This window comes from Stenella coeruleoalba (assembly GCF_951394435.1).
Source record: "Stenella coeruleoalba genome assembly, chromosome: 8".
NCBI classification, from domain to species: Eukaryota; Metazoa; Chordata; class Mammalia; order Artiodactyla; family Delphinidae; genus Stenella; species Stenella coeruleoalba.
In genome coordinates, this window is record NC_137154.1 from 40,397,336 (window position 1) to 40,419,255 (window position 21,920).

The 21,920-nt window shown below is 44.1% G+C and overlaps 1 protein-coding gene across 2 annotated transcripts in view; it reads right to left on the reverse strand.

Moving 5' to 3' along the window:
* The window catches only part of INSC (INSC spindle orientation adaptor protein), a gene marked incomplete at its 5' end in the record, with an annotated part of 126,145 nt that overhangs the window by 50,438 nt on the left and 53,787 nt on the right, over positions 1 to 21,920 (reverse strand). For both annotated transcript variants that reach the window (XM_079929648.1, XM_079929649.1), the window contains 3 exons: positions 11,693 to 11,816; positions 12,954 to 13,006; positions 13,989 to 14,334. In XM_079929648.1, the coding sequence (XP_079785774.1) occupies positions 11,693 to 11,816; positions 12,954 to 13,006; positions 13,989 to 14,334 (523 nt within the window). The remainder of the gene's footprint in view (positions 1 to 11,692; positions 11,817 to 12,953; positions 13,007 to 13,988; positions 14,335 to 21,920) is intronic.

Below are 21,920 nucleotides of genomic sequence, written 5' to 3' on the forward strand. Positions count from 1 at the left end.
CAATCTTCTACATATAGCAGTCTAAGATTGTGTGTAATTAATCAAACTACATTAAATATAAAAATTATTTCCTGATTGGATAGATGCCGCTTGTAAGATATTTAACAAAAGGTAAAATTAATAACCAAGATTTGTCACTGCAAATCTGTATAATGAATGTACTTAGAATCATTCCCTATCTTTGCTGTAAGCAGTTATATAAGTGATATCAGTGCTAACATGAAAATGCAGATTTCATATCCTGGGGTCCTGTACTTAAATGATAATTACCTAATGTTCCTGATCAGTGTTTTTACTTGAAGCAAATTAGCATTATGTTAAACTATTCAAACCCACTGTCTTTTGCAATCATTTTCTGCTATTAGACCATTTATGTCTGAGGATAATTTCTTGTTAACGTCTATACTCACATATACCATAATTACACTTCAGATTTGTCTCAGTGAGTCAGCTCTCTGACAATGAAAAGTTGTAAACATCCTTTTCACAAGGATAAATTTGGAAAGAGAAGAGATCAAAGGCTCCACGGAAATCATCAAGGCTCTAAGTATCACAATGCGTCAGAGCTGGAAGGCGTCAGAGCTAGAAGGGCTCTCAAAAGTTTGTTCAAGATTTCCTTCCGAGTTGAGAAAACAGACACAGAAATCTGCCCAAGGTTACACATATGGTACGTGGTGGAGTTAGACCTTAACCCCTGTGAATCTGACTCCCTATTTACCAAAGTCAGTGAATCCATGTCCCTCAGTGCCGGCAGGACCTCCCAGGGGCTAGTGGAGATGGAAGTCTCAAAACAAGGAGGAAATCCAGCCTCATGAGCAGCTCTCACCAAACTGGAGCACAGTTCTCCACCCGGGCTTCCGTTAGCATCTACTATGTTCTGCCCTGTGGCAGCCAGAGCTTCTGCTGCAGGGGGCAGAGCTGACCTAGAAAGCCCCACCTAGATCCACCACCATGTTCCTACCGAGGCCACACTTCCCCTGAGCTACTCCCAGCTGTGACTTAGCACAGCAGGGGCACTGCTGTGAGTCCATGACTGCAGGCAGGGGCCTCCTCTCACAGGTGACTTTGGCTTGAAAATTCCGTCTCTTCCTACTCAAGTCTTCCTCCCCCTTTTCTCTCTCAGTTATCAGCCCTGCAACATGGTTTTCCACTGCTTCTCCTGCTTCCTTCCCTCTATCCTTCATAGATGTTTCTTATCAAATCCTATCTTGGTGTTAGTTTCAAATGAACACAGTCTCTAAAATCAAGTTTTTTCAGGTAACCGAGGAGGAATTGGTGAATTTTCAAAACTATGCTTCACCCTCTATCATGAGAAGAGTGGTGAAAGAATGGAAACAAAATGAAGGAAGATAGACTGATTAAACTGAATGACAGAATTTTTTTATGACAGACCAGGCAGATACGAAACAAAAAAATATAGGATCTTGAAGAAGAGGAGAAAGGGATTTAAAAAAAGGGGGGGGGGGTGGTTAAGGAGATGCACACAATCTAACTACTCGAAATAAAGAATTTGAAAAGGGGGATATATTTTTGTTTCTCCATCAGAAAGAGTGACTGCAGCCCAGTGAAATTTATCAGCAGGGGTAAACTCTCAAACATCAGCCTGGAATAAGTTCCTCAGAAGGAGGCAAGAAAATACTGTGAAGCCTCTTTCTAAAGCTTCAGACAGAGACTCCACAGTTAGATATAGTTAGGGCAGCCCAGCCATGCAAAGGGATTACATATACATGGGTTGATTAAAGATGGCCACAGATTCTTCACTGCTCCTCCCATAGAGAGGTGGGTTCTAATTCCCCCCCTTTTGAATCTGGGCTGGCCTCAGTGACTTCCTTGATGAACAGAAGCCAGCACTCGGTAGAAGTAACGTTTCAGGACTTCCAAGGCTAGGTCATAAGAAACCTTGAAGCTGCCACTCAGGCTTCTTGGAGCATTCTTTTCAGAGTCCTAAGCTACCAGATAAGAAGTTTGATAACTCTGAGACTGTCATGCTGGAGATGCCGTGTGCCATGTGTAGGACCCCTGATCAATTACTCTCAGCTGAGACCAGCTTTCCAGCCATCCCCTCCAAAGCACCGTACATGTGAGGAAGCTTTCTAAGACTCTCTAAACCATCTGCCAGCTGAATACCTCCAAGTGACCTCTGCTGATGCCACAGGGAGCAGAAGAATTACTCAACCAAGCCCTACTGAAATTCTCTACCCTTAACATTGTGAGATATAATATTAAAAATTGTTGTTAGAGTTGTCTGTTGTGTTAATAGAGTTCTAGATACAGGACAAAATTACAGAGATCAGCATGAAATATTCAAAGGATTACTAGATAAATTTCAAGTGAAAAGGTTTTAACATAAGGATATAGTATCGCCTGTGTCCCAAGAGAACATTTTGGAGAAATGCATGAATTAGGACTTGGAGAAAGGCTCAGAAAGACTAGACATAATAAAGAGGAGACAGACAAAATAACAACTGAATCCAGGCTTGGATTAGCTACTGGTCTGATGGGAAAATATCTCCTGGGTGGGAATATCCAATTTAGAGAGGCAAAAATGGATAAGATCACTTAGAACTAAAGGTTTAGGGCAGATCCAGACCTTAACTGATTTTATTTCTCCCAATAAGGAAAATCCTAAAATCTAAAAGATTACTTTTGGAAAACAAAAGAATGTGTCAGAAAGGAAAGAGGAGTCAAAGTGCGAATGCTGCTCAGATGAGTAAATAGTGCTCATTCTGTGAGTTAGATAAGAAAAGAGACCCACGTGAGAAGCAGGGCAAAAGGTGAGAAACTCAGCTGAGTCTCCCTGAAGGGAGTGGGAGATTAACAGGGAGACATAATTCATTACTGGAATAAAAAAAAAAAAGATATAGCAGAAAAATGTTATTCAAGACTAAAATAGTCAAAAGGTATGGGAAGACGGTGTTCTGAGAAGCACATGGCCGAGGGACGGGTTCTCAGTAGGTGCATAAGGCAACAGACTTCAGGAGCATAACAAGAAAACCCTGGGGCTTCCCTGGTGGTGCAGTGGTGGAGAGTCTGCCTGCCGATGCAGGGGACACGGGTTCGTGCCCCGGTCTGGGAAGATCCCACATGCCGCAGAGCGGCGGGGCCCGGGAGCCATGGCCGCTGGGCCTGCACGTCCAGAGCCTGTGCTCCGCAACGCGAGAGGCCACAACAGTGAGAGGCCCTCATACCACAAAAAAAAAAAAAGAAAAAAGAAAACCCTTCCTAGAAGACAGGGTCTCAAGGCCTAAGCAATCCTCAGCGAGAGGCAGAGACAGCAGCCATATTATAGAACTAGAGCGCCTGTGTATCCTATGTCAATTTTTTTTCTCATTTAACCCTAAAAGAATTTTTTAAAATATATGACCCCTTGCACATTTTTAATTTGACAGGTAAAATTTTGCATCATAAGTTTAAAGAACAAAGTTGGAAAGGATGTAATTTCCAGCAGACTATAAATATTGACTAAAATAAAATGATTACATCACTCTTTTAGATGTATCCCATGAAATCTAAATACCAAAACAACTTGATACCGTCATCATCCATTTAAAATTACATGAACAATCTCTTTAACATTTGAACATTTTGCATCTTTTCTTTTCATCTTTAAACTTACATTCCCATCCCCATTCTCCCTCAGAATTTTATCTTAATGTAGTACATTTAAGTTTCAAAGTATTTTACTGATCACACTTAATCATGCTTATCACTGAAATTTGAAATTTTCTTTTAATTCCTGTGACTATAAGGCTCTAAGTGTTTAAAAATCATCTCTCCTTGCTTGAATTAGTATTAAAATTATCATCAGTACAATTGGTCAATACAACATAGATGATACATTTTGATAAATAATTATAAATCATAAAATTAAAATTTTATCATAAATATATCTCCTAATGAGATGAATGAGGCTTTGTAAACTTTGTAGGTTTTCTAATTCATTTACCCATGATTGAATATTGGCTTAATGCTATATTTTTAGATGTAAATCCTGAAAAATCTTGTTCCCATAAATCCCGTGAAGAGAGGAATGGGAAGAGTATGTATAGCCAAGTTGCTCACCCTTTGAGCACATTCTGAGCTATGTAATCATACAGTGATCTATCATCAAACACTATTTTTAATGATCTGCCAGCTGATAACACCTATAAATTGGTAGAAGCAAAGAACTGGAAACCATTTGACTTGCAAAACATTTGTCACCCAATCATTAGAGTCATTCATTCACTTGTCTCAATTTCTGGGAAGAATTCCAGAAGTACTTTACCAAGACATATTAAGTAGCTCTTAATTATACCCACTACTCTTTCACTTAGAGCACCTTGGATTATCCAAATTATTCAGAAAGGATTAAGAAAATCAAAATATTATTAATTTCATTAACAATACTATTTTAATAAAATATTTTTGTGTGTTTCAAATAAAAAACTTGAAGCTACAGCTTTTGCTTATTTAATTTATGAAAAATACCCACCCTATAACCTAATTGGCAAAGACTATTCTTTAAGCCAAACCAATCAGCCAAGTCAACTTAGCTTTTTCTCAATACAGACCTGACTTCATTTTTAATTAAAAAAATTTTAATATGTATTCCAAGAAATGCTAAAAAATGCTGACAAATAATTTTGGAAATCATTCTGTAAGGAGAAATGCTAAAAACTGTCAATATTAAAATAATATAGACTTAAAATAAAATTTGATTTACTTGTGTATATTCTAAAGCCAAGATAAAACAATTTATTAAACTTTTCATAATGCAAAGTAATATATAGCTAACATTGTAAAGTAATTATAAATCTGGAAATAGGATAAAAATCACTGCATTCCTTCAGTAAATAGATGTGTATATGTATTGAACTTTGGTGTTTATTTCAGGAAATAATTAAATAAGGTCTGAGAATAAAAATATCTGAAATCATTCGACTGTTTTTTGTAGCTCTTTTTTTTTTGAGGTTTTTTTTTTGATGTGGACCATTTTTTAAAATTAATTAGTTTATTTATTTATGTTTGGCTGCGTTTGGTCTTCGTTGCTGTGCGCAGGCTTTCTCTAGCTGCGGCGAGTGGGGGCTACTCTTCACTGCGGTGCGCGGGCTTCTCATTGCGGTGGCTTCTCTTATTTGGAACACAGGCTCTAGGCACGCAGGCTTCAGTAGTTGTGGCGCATGGGCTTAGTTGCTCCACGGCATGTGGGATCTTCCCGGACCAGTGATCGAACCCATGTCCCCTACATTGACAGGTGGATTCTTAACCACTGCGCCACCAGGGAAGTCCTTTTGCAGCTCTTATGATCGAACTTCTCTATGTATTTAAAGGAGAAAAGTATTTATACTTAAATCTAATTAGTCCAGCTGCCAGCAATTAACTATATCTTTTGCTAACAGAAAGTAGAAATTAGTGTAAATATTTCATAAAATGTTTTGACAAAATAGTCTTTAACTGCTGCCTTAAATAATGTGCATCAAATCTGAAAAGAAAAATCATGCAAAACTCGTATCTGTGAATTTTACCCAGTATATCTTGAAAAATGTGGTCTTTCTCAAAAATATTCGTTACATTTAAGAGAATCATCATCATTAACCTTTAGACATCACTTAGAGTTGAGCATAAGATACAGCTGAAAGGAATTGCTTGCATTTAAAAAGTGCCCCCCAGGGCTTCCCTGGTGGCGCAGTGGTTGAGCGTCCGCCTGCCGATGCAGGGGACACGGGTTCGTGCCCCGGTCCGGGAAGATCCCGCATGCCACGGAGCGGCTGAGCCCGTGAGCCATGGCCACTGAGCCTGCGCGTCCAGAGCCTGTGCTCCGCAGCGGGAGAGGCCACAACAGTGAGAGGCCCGCGTACCGCAAAAAAAAAAAAAGAAAAAAAATAGTGCCCCCCAAAAGCCATTTTGAGTGTTTGATTTGTCCTACCTGTGCTCTCTTTGCTTTGTCTAAGGAGAATGTCCCTCAAGATGTATGCACGATTTGAGAATAAATGGAAATAGAAGGGATAAGATAAATTGGAAACTTTCACAACCAACCCTCCAATACACACATACACACACACACACAAACACACACACACTACCATTCAACCACATTTCTAGATTCAGAAAATCTGCACACTGGACAAAATACACAATTTCTAATGCTTTTCTCAACAGAAATATTAAAAACATGGAAATACATGGAGGCCTAAAGGTTTATGGTTCATGAATGTAGGCTTCTTTTTTGTTTTATCTCCCCATTTGCACTCCAAGGTTTTTGCAAAAAGGGGCAATGCACTATAAGATTTGGGATGGGTGAGGAATATGCCTTTCTTTTGGAAAATAATAGAAGGGCTAGTAAAAAGTGTGTATTATTAGGAGGATTGTTTCTAGGAAAGAAAACAAATGAAAACTGAAGATCTGGAAATTGATTTCCTTAAAAGTATATGTGCTTGCATTTCTCCTAGGAAATCTTTGGGAACCCAGAGAATGCAATGCATCTGAAGCAGTAGACCACTGGCCCAAGTCACTTCAAGCAGCCGAAATCAGTGTAGCCTGGGGTGGCAGAAATGCAAAGTTTGGAGGGACTCTTGAAATTAAGAAATGTTGAAAATGCTGGATGGCAAAGAGTGCAAATCAAACAAGTCCTTGTGAAGGAATTACAAATGCCTGACTTTGCAGGAAGAAGATAAACGTATCACGTGCCCTTCTATGAAAAAGGAGACATTTTTCTCCCATATATGGTAAGCATCGTACCACAATTAACCTGTGGTGGATGCTTTCCCCTCGTGAATGTATGTTCACAAATCCTTGTGGACTGTGGACAACTGAAATAAACTGAAATCCTGTTGCAGATGCAACCAAGACAGTATCTGTCACCCACCCTCTTTCTCTCAACTGCAGATGAGTGTCTGTTAAGGTCTTCAGCAACCCTAAAGACAGAGTCTTAGGAAGACATGTTGACTGGAATTCCTGCCCTAAGGATTGAAGATTGGCCTGTTTTAACTCTCTGTGAGTGCAGCAGTAGTGCTGTGATAATATTGTGTATCCAAGGTACTAACTCTTTGGACCCTTTCAAGTATCGTGGGGAAAGACCAGTACAAATTGAAAAGCCCTGAAAAAATCCCTCCCATTGCTGGAGAGACAACCTGGGCTGTAGCTGCCCAAAGAAACATGACTCCACACACACACACTGGGATGAGACCCTCCTGGCTAAGAGGAGAATAAGAAAATTAAAGAGAATTCTATTAACCTAAGGATCGAGGGCTTTGAATTATTCCTAAGAGTAGAGGGATTCAGATTTGGGTTTTCTTTCTTTCTTTCTTTCTTTTGCTTTATTTTCTCCCAGGGAACTTTAAAATGAGATAGAAGACCATTTTAACATTTTGAACATCTTTATATTTCTCATCCTGGCAAGTATGTTTGGATTATCTTTATCTTACTGTTTAATCCCATTGCAGCCTCTGATTACCTATACTGGACAACATAGCTGAGCAAAATCTGAGAATGAGAAAAAGAACAGGAAAGCAAATTTTGAGCTTTAGTTACAAAATCTCTTTAGAGTCAATTTAATGAATGTAATATTTTAAGTCATTTCCAAGCCTTCTGGGAGCAAAGTCTAATTTGCCCACTGGGATTCCAGAAGGATCCACAAAGGAGTAGACTTTGTTATTTGGGGGGATGGCTTCCTGAAGGTGTGAAAAGTCTGCCTCACAGGCAGGTGACCTCCTCCTCCAAAGGGCCCAGCCACACTCCTGCCTGACCACAGCCAGATAGATGGGGCCAGTAAGATAATAGGACAAGAACTGTGAACACTGAGGGGTAATACTTGGTCCCCACTCCTTCTGTTCCACCAGGGAGAGATTTCAGCCACACCACCTCTGCTGGCCTCAGTCCCCACCCTTCCATGTCACCTTGCCGAGAGGGCAAGGATGAGTTAGTGAGTTTGGAAGAAGGAACTGAGTATGTTTAGCTTAGCGGCTGCCTCTTGCCTCTTAGGACGTGTCCCTCTGGTCTGACCTCTGTCACCAGATAGGTGCTTGTGCCCCAGGTGAGACCTGAGGTTGACCAGCTCTGTCTGGGACAGGAAGGGGAAGTTTAGGGGTGAGATGAAGTTTTAACAAGTTCACTTCAGCCACACAGCCAGAGATACAGTCCCTAACCAGTTTTATTAGAATAAAGGTGATATTTTAAATGAAAATAAACATTGATTGATGGCATGAAAGGATGAATGCATATACAGTCTATCCACATGAAGCGGAATCGAGGATTCAGAGGTACAGGTGAGAGTTGATTTATTCAATAGAGAATCCCCTAGAAGTCGTCTTCAAGTAAATCATCTTTTCTAAATCAAGCTTTTTTCTCTTACCTCCCACATGGCTAATCCTTTAATCCGAGAAAGTTTAATCCTTAATGTTCATTAATTTCCCATTGGTGGCTCCTAACAGTTAAGCCTTAACTTTCCAAGCCCACCAAGTAGTTAAATTATCTCAATAAACAATTAGTGATTAGCGGATTAGGAGGCTCTTTTTAGCAAAGCTTGTTGTCAGCCTCTCTTAAGGTAGCTCAGGTCTGTAGTGAATAAAGCCACTGATGCAATCAGAAGAGTGCCAGTGACTCCTGTGTTGTCTTAGTTAATGCTAACAACAACCCAAGGTAGAGGTGAGGAAACAGGACATTAAGTAACTTACCCAAGTTTGTAGATGCAGTAAGTAGCTCGTTCAGGGTTTGAACCCTGATATGCCTCCAAATGCCATGCTCAATCCACTACCCCATATTCATAGAATTACACACTATCAAGATTGGAAGAAACTTTGCAAGTCACTCAGTCCAACCTCCATCTACTGCCGATATCCTCCCAGGCATGACTTTCCCACCTCAGTGATGGGGAGTTCCTAAGGCAGCCCCTTCTACTGCAGGGCAGCCCTATTGCTTTGCCAACCCCTTTTTCCATGGAATGTCCTATAGATTCACTTCACTGGCCCAAGGTCCTTCTTCCCTTTGGAGGTAGCAGAGTTTCCATTCTTAAACATCCCTGCTCCTCCAGCTATTCCCCACATACCTTAATCTTCGGCCCTTCCCCGTCCTCCTAGGAAGCTCCTCTGAGCACAATCATTGTCTCAATAACACATCTGGGGTCTGGAGCTGGACATAACATTCCAGGATGGAGCAGACCAGTGCAGAGTAGTGCTATATTATCACTGCCCTTCTTGTAAGCACCATTCCACCATGTGTTGTGTTTTTGTGGTGGGCATGGAGGGCGGATGGAAAGAGTACTGTTCCTCTGCTCAAAAGCCTACATGGCTCCCTAGTGCAAAAAAGGCATTTCCCAAATTGCATTTCCTGAAACACCAGCATCCCAGAATAAATGGGTGTTTTAAGAATAAAAAAGATCTGTGACTAGGTAAGTTTGGAACACACTGCTTAACATTCATTCATTAATAAATCTTTATTAGATGCCTGCTGTATGCCAGGTACTGTTCTAGTCACTAGATATATATTCATGGACAAAAGAAAGAAAATCCCTGTTTATGGAAACTATAGGTCAGACAAGAAATACTATGAATGTGTGAGGACCTTTTAGAAGACTTGCAACACACAGTAACACATCATAAGAGAAATGCTGATGCAAAAAAATAAGCTTAATTTCATTTATGTCAAGATACCCCAAGTGTAGGATCCTTGTATAATTACTAATATACTAGAGAACAGGATTTGAGTTACCTGTTTAGGAAACACATGCTCACAACACTGAACAGATTACCCTGCCTTCAGCCAGTGTATCTCTTTATGTCACCACTGTTTTGTATGGAAACTTTCTAATGTAAAAGGATGCTAAAGGTCAGCCAAGAAATATTAAGAGCACAGCAAGCTCAGCCCAAAGGAGGGCTTAGAGGACACCACTGGGTATGTGGGAGGGAAGGGGGGTTGTCAAGAAACTAACAAATATGCAGAGGAATGGAGGACAGACGCTGCTTCCCCCACCAGGAGAGGGAGACCAATGGGGGACTCAATTCTAAGAGAAAAGCAGCTGATCCAACAGCTCCCAAGCTGAGCATCAATGAGGCAGGTGGCCAGACTGGAAATGGGGCAGGATTTAGCCAGGGAAGTAGAAGCACCGGGTCAGGAATTCCACACCAGACAAGGTCAGGATGAGGAAAAAGCAGAATGGACGCAGTGCCCCAGGAAATCAGGTACATAGTCCACAAAGCCCAAGTAGGCTCCTGACAGCCCAAGGAGCTTTTCCCAGGAATCTGTGACCTGGGGCATCAAAGACAAGCTACCCTTTGCCCCTGGTGGAAAGAGCTAAGGACCACTTCCAACCCCAGCTGGCTTCCATTTACAATCCAACAGAACTCTTTTAAGCCCTTTTAATGAACCTGGTACTGCCAGGCAAGAGGGCACCAAAATGGCATAAAAAGCATCAGCGGGCACCTGAGCTCCTGCTCAAAACTTCCTCCAGGCCCCTCTCCTCCCCACCGCTAACTTCAATACCCTCGCTCATCACTCCTTCAATTTCTTCACCCACTTCGGCCCCATGTTCCACTGGGTCCCTCTAGACTTCCATTTGGGACACTGGCCTTAGCTTGAACCACCACCTGCCGGTACACGTGACTGTCAACATTTGCTCATCGTGCCAGCTCCAGGGCCCCAGCCCTGGCCCTTCCCTTCCCTCGTCCCAGACTCTCGGGGCAGGGAGAGTGAACTCCGCAGACCCTTCTGGGTTGGGAGGGTGAGGCTGCACGGGGCCAGCTACCCTGACCAGCAAGTGAACCAGGTCAGAAGGGCCTGTGCTGTGTGCAGGACGAGCCAGACACATTGGGAAGAGAGAAAGGAAACTCTGGGATAGGTAGAAAGGCCAAGTTTGGAGAGAGGCCGATATGGGAAGGGATTTGTTATTTGTGGAAAGCTCTTATTTGGTGGTGGGAAAAGAATGGCAAATATGTAACACAATATTTCTGTAACTATAAATAACATGCAAATACCTTTCCTAATGCAAACCATATGGAATCAGCTTTTCTGGGAGGCTTTTAAAAATAGGAAAAGGCAAGAGAAGGAAATAATATGTATTTAATCCAAAAGTGCTAAGCACTTTTCATACGTTGTTTGCTTAGTCCTCTCACTTCTCTTCTAGGGAAGGTCTTCACTTTATATATGGGGAAAATGAGGCTATGGATTAAGGAATTTGACCAAGGTCCCATGATAAACCACAGTTTGAAAGTAGATCTGTCAGGTTCCAAAGCCCTCGTTCTTTCTGAAATCAAGTACCATCTTCCCTAGAGGCAGGGGCTAGACTAGCTGACCTTCCTAGATTCTTCTCTACTGCCACGATATCCAGAATTGACTTGTTCCCAGCAGGTGCCCTAAGTCTTTCAGGAATATAAGGATCTATTGTGTGCACTGTGAACAATAACTCAACAGAGAAGATTTAAGGTGGTGGTAGCAACACTGAAAGTGCAACTGGGAGACGCTGGGCCCTGCCGCTGCCTTGTTGTGTGACCTTAGGTCAGTATCTGCCCTCTCTGGGCTCTAGTTTTCACATCTTGAAAATGCAGAATTGGGCTAGATGGTCAGGAAGGCTCCGTTCAGCTCTGACAGTCCTGTCTCTCAGGTGTTGGAGTTCGCTTTGGTGGTCTGAGGAGGATGTCCCCCAAGAAAGCCCACTTTAGAGCTTCCCCGAGCCGGGCCCAGTCCCTCTGCCCACCTCCACTGCCCAGTCCACACTGACCTGCACCTCCCGGGTCAGGGCCAGCTCCAGCAGCTGGCCAAAGTGCTGGCCCAGCGTGCTCAGGGTCTCACTCACACAGGCCTTCATCGACTTCAGGATGTGCTCATTCTCAACCTGGAGGCACCTGGAGAAAGAAACCCTGGGTGGGCCACTGTAAGGGGCAGGCACTCAGCCCAGAGCCATTTTAGGGGACAGATCCGGGCCTGCAACAGGCCTGGTGGCGATGTAAGTGGCCTGGGAAAATGACATCAGCTCCTGGGGAGTCAGAGATGGAATATTCCAAGGCTGGCTTGTCCCCTGGCTTCCTAGTGTTCAAAGAAGTGCTGGCCTGCAATAGGAGCTAACAGTCCATGTTGCCAGGAAGAAAGGCCATCAGAAAGCAGTCAAATCCATACCTCTGGGCTTCTCCCTGGGAGAACCTGCCATCATTGCAGCCAGGGTCTAGGGATGGTGGACGGGAGTCATAGAGGAGGGCTGCTGGTGTGCCAGGTATGCCTTGCTCACTCTAAAGGTATATGGCAATGCCTGTGACCCTTTAAGAAATAGCTACCTAAAGCGTGCAGACAGGAGCCTTTGGGGATTTTCCACTCACACAGGAAGACCAAGGTCAAATCCAGCCCTATGACCTGAGAATGTTTCACAACGGAAGGCCAAAGACTCCATGGCAGTCCTAGGAATGTCAAGTTCCAGGCTTTTCTTCTAGGGCCTGGGGGCTGGAAGGGGTGAGGGAGGGTGTCAACACGCACCCAGGTGTGCATACAGACAAGGTTGAGTGTGTGTACGTTTCTGAGTGTAGACGTATGTGTGTTTATGTATGTGAGATACGGAGAAGAGATTGTGAGTGTATTTCTGTGATCGTGTGAGTGTATGTTTATATATCTGTGCATGTCTGTGAAATCCTCGTCAATGTGTATGTGAGTGTAAAGGTGTGTCTGCTTTCACCTTGTCTTGACTTTGGAGATCAAGGGGCTTCCCAAAGCTGGGGTAAACTCTTTCCTTGTTACCAACCCTCAAGAATCCTCTTTCTTCCTATGCCCAGGCCTCTCCTCTGCCTTTTACATTCTCCCAGGCCTGAAAAGCGAGCAGAAAATCCCAAGGGAGTCTTTTAAGGTTGCTGATAAAAGTCAGCAAAAGGAAACTCCCAGACCACCACCAGGCCTCCCCACTCCCACTGTCCCTGTGGGAGAAGATGCCAGCCCCTTTCCCTGCCTGAGGACCGGCTGGCAGACCCTGTCTAGATTCACCCAGAGGCCAGATTTACCTCTCAGTGACCGCTGACAGCTCTGAGCACTTCTCCATTAGCAGCTTTTCAATCTGCAGAAAAATAGATCAATTTTATTCAATTCAGTGAGCACTGGTCGAGGACCAACTGCTGAGCTGGACCCTCTGGGGCATAAAGATGAAGAATCAAATCAGCCAATTTGTAAAACAGGCACATAAACTATAACACAGTGTGGTATGGATGGCAAAAGAGATCATCATCAGTTGCTTTGGGGGCTCAAAAAAAGAAAACTGAGCAATTAGTTATGCTGGGGGATCTGGGAAGCTTCAGAGAGGAAGGGGCATTTGAGCTGGGTTTTAAAGAATGAATAGAAGTTTACTGTCTGCAAAGTGGAGCAAGGAAAAGGGTAGAGCACTAAGGTGCAAAGAGATGCCAGAAGAAAGAGAAATAAAGGGGGATTTTCAGTGGTTTGCTTTGGACTTGGAGGAGATTCAAAACCATGGGCTTTGGAATTACACAGCCTTAGGTTGAATCCGGCTTATACCATTCACTGCATAACTTTGGGCAAGTTACTTAGGCTTTCTGAATTTCTGTTTCCTCATCTACAAAGTGAGGACAACAACACTAGCTAATATTTTTAATTAATTTAATTTAATTAGGACTCAGCCCTCACAACACATCTATGAAATAAATGCTATTATTATACTCATTAGGATGATGGAACTGGGGCACAGAGAAGTTAAGTAACTTGGCAAGGTCACACAGCAGACAGAGCTGACACTTGAGCAGGCAGGCATTAAAGAGGGTGTATTTAACCATTGCACGGTGTCTCTCAGTGGTTATGTTGGCCTCAGAGGTTGTTCAAGGTAAATGAGGTGTATGTCAAAACATCTAGCACAATTCCTAGAACAGAGCAGATACTCAGTAAAGGTCCTTACTGTCTTCCCTGCTTCATTGGAAGTGGAGAGAGGTCCCTGAGACAAGAAGAGTTAGGACTCTACACAATTCAGACCCACTCTTCTAAAAGGCAACCCCATTCCGAGTGCCCACCCACGCCCATGCCAGGCAACCCACCTGGCCCATCTCCTGCGAGGAGCTCCTGCTAACAGCGCTGTACTCGCTGACCATGGAGCGGGCGTGGCAGGTCAGTCGCACGCTCATGCTGTGGACACGCGCCCAGCGGTCCTGGGCCAGCTTCTGCCCAATCCTACGCAGCTCAGTGCTGATGACCCAGCCCCGCTTGAGCAGCAGCTGCAGGGGGTCTCCGGGGCCAGAACCACCTGCCAGGATGAGGTCGCCCTGTGCATCCTCCTCCAGGCTGATGGGCTTTGCCTGCAGGACACACATGCACTCACACTCCGTCATGAGCTTCAGGTCCTCCATCCAGCGCTGGACCGAATCCACCTGCATCAGGTGCAGCCTGCAGCCGGGGAACAGCGTCATGAAGGCTATTAACACTCCACAATTTCCAAAGGTTTCAATTCCAAGCCATCTGGTGTTTACTAAACACCTACTATATGCTCATCACTGTTTCTTGCATTCACTTACCTTAATCCTCTTATTTCTCATTATGTCCATCTTACAGATAGCAAGATGTTTTGAGGGCAGATGACCAAACAAATCAGGCAATGAAATCTGACAGAGTAGCAGATTATCTTTACAATAAGAGGAAAATAGAAATAGCTTAAATATCAAATTTTAGCTATGTCAAGTAAGCTATGGTACAGCTACATGGTTATATAATGTGCATTTATTTAAAATAATGCTTTCCAAAAGTTTATAGCAAAGAAAAATGTGTGCACTAATAAAATAAACCCACAGTATGCAAAGCAGTATGCAGAAATGTAAGCACAATTATTATAACTATGTTTAAAAGCTATCTCTAGAAAAAATATTTAAAAGAAATATTAAAATGCTAGTGGTTTTTTATGGGTGGTGAAACGAAAAGATTTTTCATTTGTTTTCAACCTTTCTCTAATTTCCAAATTTACTTTCATAAGCATATATACTAATTTTGTAATGGAACAAAATTAACTCTATTTAGTACAACAGCATGAGAATATCCATTAGATCTTAAGATCTTTGTCAAATAAAATTCACTCTAAAATTCACTTAATCAAATAATAGTAATATCAGATCATTAACAAAGCTTTGAACGTTGCTTGAATGAATTATATTTAATATCACATAAGTGCCAGACACTGTGGGAAAAGTGGAGATCAACATGCCACACCTCCCCTCTCAGGGAGCTTTTGATCTGCCTAAAGAATCAAGACATAGTAATGAGAAGTTAAAAAACAATAGATTTCAACATCATTTGAAGATTATGACAGAAGAAGACATACACACTTAACCTTTAAGGCTGGGCTCAAGTCCCTTTGCCTTGGCTTGTAACAGTGTTCCAACTAGTCTTTCTGTTGCTAATCTTACCCGCCTCCAGCCATTCTCCACCTGCCACTAGTCATTCACTCATTCCACAAAACAGTATTCAGTGCCTACTATGTACCAAGTACTGTTCTAAGCTGGGCTATAAGAGCAAGCAAGTAGATAAAAGTCATTTCCCTTGTAAAGGTTACAAACAAGTGAGAGGACAGTCAACTTCCAAAGTAATTTCCAGAATAAATAAGCAATGCATACAATACGTTGGAGGTGGTCAGTGCTCTGAAGGAAAAGAACAGGAAAAAAGGATAGAGAGTTGTGGGGGTGAAAGGGGGAGTAGGCATTGCAATGTAAAATAAGTGGTTCAGAGAAGGCTCACTGAGGAAGGGACTTTTGAGCCAAGACATGAAGGACACGAGGGAGTGAGCAATGTAGATATCTGGGGGGAAATTGTTTCAGAGAGAGAGAACAGCAAGTGCAAAGGCCCTGAGGCATAAGTGTCCTTGAGATGTGTGAGAAAGACAAGAGTTAACCTGGCAGAGAGTGGGATGGAGGACTTGAGGTGAAAGCAGTGGAGGGCGGAGGTGAGCAGACCCTATGGAGCTGTGTGGGACAAGGTGAGGATTTGGCTTTTATTCTGAGTCAATACAGCCAGCACCCAGAAGGCATTGATGAGGCCAGGTAAGTAGGGCCAAGGTACCAAGTAGGACTGAAATGATAGCGGAATGCTCCAATTATCATGGTTAAAATCACGCCTTCATATTTACTGTTATTTAATGAGGAGTAGGACTTTCTGAACAATGCAGCTGTTTGTCTATGAGGTTTTTAAATGTAATTTTTAACCACAAAGCTTATACTGTTTATGCAAATTGTGCATGTGGTTTCTTATAGCTTTTTAAATTGTTAAAAATAAAAGCTTACCAACATCCTTTCTTTCTCCCTCTCCCTTCATGAAAAATAGCTATTATATTTTGTAAAGAATTTGAATAGATGATAGATAGATGGATAGATAGATGAAAAATCACTTTGTGGATATACCACAATTTATTAAACCATTTTCCCACTGCTGGGAACTCACTTTTCCAGTTCTTGACCACTATAAACACATATGCCCTTATATAACCAGTATCTTCATTCTATGCCCTAGACCCCCAGGAGTAGGAGTGAAATTCTATAGATGCTGCCATATTGGCTCTCCAAGGCAGCAACGCATCCCATTCCCCGAACAATGCAGGAGAACTTTCTATACATATATCTTGTTACTCCCCTGCGTGAGTCCTCAGTGTGCCCCCACTGACCACTCCCCCATAAGTTAAAATTCCTGAGGCTTAGATGGGGAGTGTCCAAGATCTGGCCCCAGCCTCCCTTCCCACACATCTCCCTTTTCCACCTTCCCTCATATCTTAGCACCCTCACCATAGACACACTACACTCCAGGCACTCTCAACCTTCCTGTTTCTCAAGCGTGGCTCTCTTTTACAGTCTCCCCCATGGCCTTGCACAGACAATTCCTCTCAGATCAGAATTCCCTTTCCTTCTTCTCTACCTGGCAAGCTCCTATTAACCCTGCAATACCCGGCTCTCGTGTTACTTTCTCTGAAGAGCCTCAGTCAGAGCTTATCAGCTGCCCCCCAGGACCCCCACCTCTCTGTGCATCCTCCATTGGAGCACTAATAACATTCTATTGCAATTTGTATGTTTGTCTGAACTCTCCAAGTCCTGTGAGGGACATCCCTCGTGTCTGGTTTATTACCAGCGCCTGACATATACCAGCTACACATCTGAAAGAGCGGCAGGCATTTACTGCCATACCTCTGCAGAAGACTCCACATGCCTCCACCATTCCACCTCCCCAGGGAGTGCCCCACGAACAATGTCAACTAAAAAGAATGCACAACCTAAAAATTGAGAATTATGTTTTATTTGGCGGACAAAACTGAGGACTTCCAGTCTGGGAGGCAGCCTCTCAGGACAGCTCTGAGAGACTGCTCCAAAAAGGTAAAGGAGGAACCAGGATATAGAGGAGTTTTTGCAACAAAGACCAAATAGTCAGAACATCACAACATTACTGTTAAATAAAGATAACCAGACATCTCAGGTTAATGAATTTAGCACTTTACTGTGTATGGGAAGATGCAAGAGTCTGGGCTCACTGAAATCATTCCTTTGATATGTACCTTAGCTATCTAGGGCCAGTATCCTGTGCTTTCCCATCCTGCGTCCCCTCAGGGTGGCTGCAGAGGCTGAGGGCTTGACTGCGGGCAGCCCGTTTTTCTCCATCCTGAGTTCCCTCGGGGCTCACCTTTGCGGGCGGCTATAGTGGCTTGATGGCTGCAACATCCTTTGTTTACTGACATGGCAGGCAACGTTTTTCATTCACGACAACATGATTGGAAAGGTGATATAGAGGATGGAAAAGTCTATGACCCTCATGTTCTAGAGATACAGAACAGGGAGGCAAACTGACCTAGGGGCTTTTAGGGGGCAACAAATGAACTAGTCACTCACTCACTGACTCATTCTCTCCATAAACACTTTGCTGTGGACATCTGTTGTTTTTGTCTTCCCATCATTCTCCCTCCTTCTGCCATCAGTAGCAAAGACGAGTTCTATTAGCTGCCTCTTGGGGCAACCTAGACTTCAGCGTTTCTCTCCTCTTTGGGGAAGGCCCCTCCTCCCAAACACAGAGTGGTCCCCCAGGGGAGATGTCTGCGCTGTGTGAAGACACCCTTGGCCATAGCTGGTGGTTAATCCATGGGTGGGCTCCTGAACCAAGCTGCATGAATCCAATTCCCTCTCCCCAAACTGAGAAGCTTAGAACCAAGAGTTACACAGACTGGAGTTTTTGGACGCAGGTCACGTTCGTGACGGCAAATTCCGTTGTTCCACCAGGAACTCCAGCATCATTTGGGGACTGGGAAATAAGGCCAAGAGTTAACTTCCATTGCTTGCAACCAAAGGAAACTTTTCTAAAGCACACATTCACAAATAACTAAGCAGAGTTGAGTCGGTGCCATCCCTTAGAGAAAAGATTTTCTAGGAATTCAAAGAAGGGAGCTACTCCTTTCAGTTGGAGATCAGGGGACGGTTCATGTAGAAAGAGGCATTAGAGCTGGGTAGGGTTCGGACACACGAAGACAGTGGGAGAATCCTCCAGGGTGCGGCAGACAACAGGACAATGAGTAGGTTAGTTGGGCTAGAATTATATATTCTGGAAAAGAGGCTGCTGTGAAGGGCAGATCTGGAGAAGGGGGAAAGCCCTGATCTTGAAAAACTTTGAAGCCAGAGTAGGGGTTGGGCATTTATGCTGAAAGCCACAAGAAGCTATCCAAGGGTGGCAGGCAGGGCAACAGGGGTAGAGACCAGTGGAGTTGAAAGACTCCTACCTAAATCACAGCAGCTGGAGCCAGCACCCAGCACAAAGGGAACCCGTGGTGCTGGGGTGGGCTCTTAGCATGTCTCCCTGTGGAAGAGCTCTGGGGTCCTCATGGGGGAGTTACTCACACCCCCTTACTTCTGGCCTGGGTGGGAAAGGGCCGTGGAAGAACCAGGTAGAGAGAAAAAGGGAGTCAGAGCCACCACATGCCTCTGGTGTAAGCCCATCCCAGGAGGCCTGATTAGATTCCAAACTCATATTTTCATCACCCGCCTTCACCCCCAACTCACACGCAGGCATTACTCAGTTCTTGCTCTTTAAGATCTTTAAAAATTAGAAAGAAAGTGGGATTTTAGAAGCTGTGTTGATTAAAATCCTAGCTGATTTATCACTCTGCTGGTAAGAGAAATGGAATGACGAAACTATTGATTTCCCCAATGTTTGTGCATTTGTGCCCATGCGTGTCCGTATTTGTGGATATGAACTCATTCGGGTGTCTGTCTATATTGTCTGTGCGCCAGTGTCTGGGCGTCTGGGTGAGAGTTTGTGTATCTCTACCTGCGTAAATACTCAGATGAGTTTGTGTGTTTACTGGTTTTGTGCCAGAGAAACTCGATGATTAAAAACGGATGGGGTGGGGTGGGGCTTGAGCATGGACTGCACTTAATCACTCAATTCCAAAGGCAAGAGTCTATTAAGTGGAGAAAAGAAGTAGCTTTGCAGTGGAGAAACCTGGCAAATACCACCTTAACCAAGAGATCAAAGTGAATCTCACTGCTGATACGCCACGTTGATAGCATGTACCCCTGATACTACGTGATGAAGACACTTCACCGCTGCAGCATTTTCCCTGAAACCCATAACTCAGTCTCATCATAGGAAAAACACTGGGGACCCAAACCAAGGGACGTTGTACAAAAGACCTGACCAGGACTCATCAAAACGGTCAGGGTCATCAAAAGCAAGGGGTGACCGAGAAACTGTCACAGGCCAGAGGAGACTAAGGAGACGTGACGATGACGACATGTAACAGGATGTCCTGGATGGAATCCTGAAACAAAAGAAGACATTCGTGGAAAAACTAGTGAAATCCGAATAAAGTCTGGAAATTAGTTAATAGTAAAGCACCAATGCTGCTTCCTTAGTTGTGGCCAATGTACCAACCTGCTATTAGACACTAATCAGAGGAACTGGGTATGGGGTATATAGAAACACCGTGCACTATCTTGGCAACTTTCTGTAAATCCAAAACTACTTAAAAATTTTTTTTTAATTTCTTTTAAAAAGATGAGGTTCGGCAGGGAGGTGGAGTCCAGAAGACAAGCCTGAGTGTTTTCTACCCCAACTCGCCAGAAAGAATCTCACATCACTTGCTTCTTCCCCAACCAGAAGCATGGGCTGAGACAGTCTGTCTCTCTGACTTTGTGTCGTGAGCCTGCAGAAAGAAGACTTAGAGCAGCGGTCCCCAAGCTTTTGGGCACCAGGGACCAGTTCTGTGGAAGACAATTGCTCTAGGGACCGGTGGCGGGGGTCGGTGTGTGGGGTCTGGTTCGGGCGGTAATGCGAGCGATGGCGAGCGGCAGATGAAGTTTCACTCTCTCGCCGCTCACCTGCTGCTCTGCGGCCCGGTTCCTAACAGGCCTCAGACCAGTACTGGTCCACAGCCCAGGGCTTGGGGACCTCTGCCTTGGAGCATCAAAGCTCCAGTGGACGGGAGGGAAGGAGCCTGAAGCGGAAGGACAGAGGGTCCGCAGTTGGGCTAGGGGCTAAGGAGCCTGAAGCTAAGGACAGAGGGTTAAGGCTAAGGAGCCTGAAGCGGAAGGACAGAGGGTCCGCAGTTGGGCTAGGGGATGGAAGTTGTCCTCTAGGGGGAAGAAACAGTGGAAGCCTAGCTGGCTTTGCCTTCAGTCGACCCCATCAGCCGCCCTAGAGCCCAGCAAGGGCTGAATCCCAGGCCAGCCTCTTGGACTTGTGCCTTCTATGCTTAGCTACCTCAGGGAGGCCTCCCTCTGGCGTTCAGCCCCTCAGACTGGCTCAGGAAGATGCCGCTCCCTCATTAATTGCCTGAACAGGCCTGGAACCAGAGCTTCCTCAGGACAGAACCGCTTATCAGGTAAAGGCCTTGAGCGTAAGAGGAGCTTCCGCAGGTCCAGGCCAACAAGGCTTGCACGTCTGCACGCAGGGGTAGAAAGAGCTGGCTCTGCTGTTCGTCATCTGTGTAATTGAAGGCAGGCTGCCACTGCTGTTGCCTTTTTTTTTTCTTCCTTTTTCTGATATTTTTATTGAACTAACATATGTATATAAAAGTGAACAAATCATAATATCAAGCTGCAGTTCCATGAATTTTCATAAGGTCAACACACCCTTGTATCCAGGAACCAGATAAAGAAATAGAATATTAGCAGCATCCCAGAAGCCTCCCTTGCACCCCCTTCTGGACACTCCCCAACCAGAATAACCAGTATCCTGACTCTCACAACATACATTCGTCTTTTGAGTAAGTTTCTTAACCTCTCTGAGCTTCAATTTCTTCACCTGTAAAACAGAGATAATGACAGAACCTTCCACAGTGAGTTGATGGAAGGATTAAATTAAATGGTGAACGTAAAGGGCCTAGGACAGTGCATAGCACAAAGGAGATGCTCAAAACTGTTCATCCTCTTTGCTGCCTTTCCCCATAGCAACACTTTAGCACCTCTAATCATTATAATAGAGGCTAGAATTTAGTGAGCACATTCCATGTGCTGAGCACTATGCTAAGTGCTTTACATGAACTATGTGATCTACTCCTCAGGACAACTATCTGAGTTGGGTCTTATTATCATTCCCATTGTACAGATGAGGAAACTGAGATGCAGAGAAGTAAAATCACCCCGGGAAAAAGCAGTAGCACTGAGATTGAAACCCTAGTCTCTCTGGTTCCAGAGTCTACTCTTAACTGCCATGCTTCACTGCTTCCTATTCTACCTGAAGAAGAACAGAGAGCAAGATAAGATGCCTTAACACAGGGAGATATGCAGGGCCATTTTCCCAAGAAAGAACTTCAGGGGCTGCTTATCAGCAACAGGAAGATGAAGGAAAGCTATGAGCCCTGGCTCTGCCTAAAGCTCTGGGTAGCGGGAGGACCAGGATCACAGGCCCCAGAGATGTAATTGCTGCTTTCAGGCCAAACCCACTCCCGGCCGTGCAGTTCCAGGAGCTGCCTTCCAGGGTGACAGCCTCAGAGATGAGGACAGACAAGGGGCGCCTGT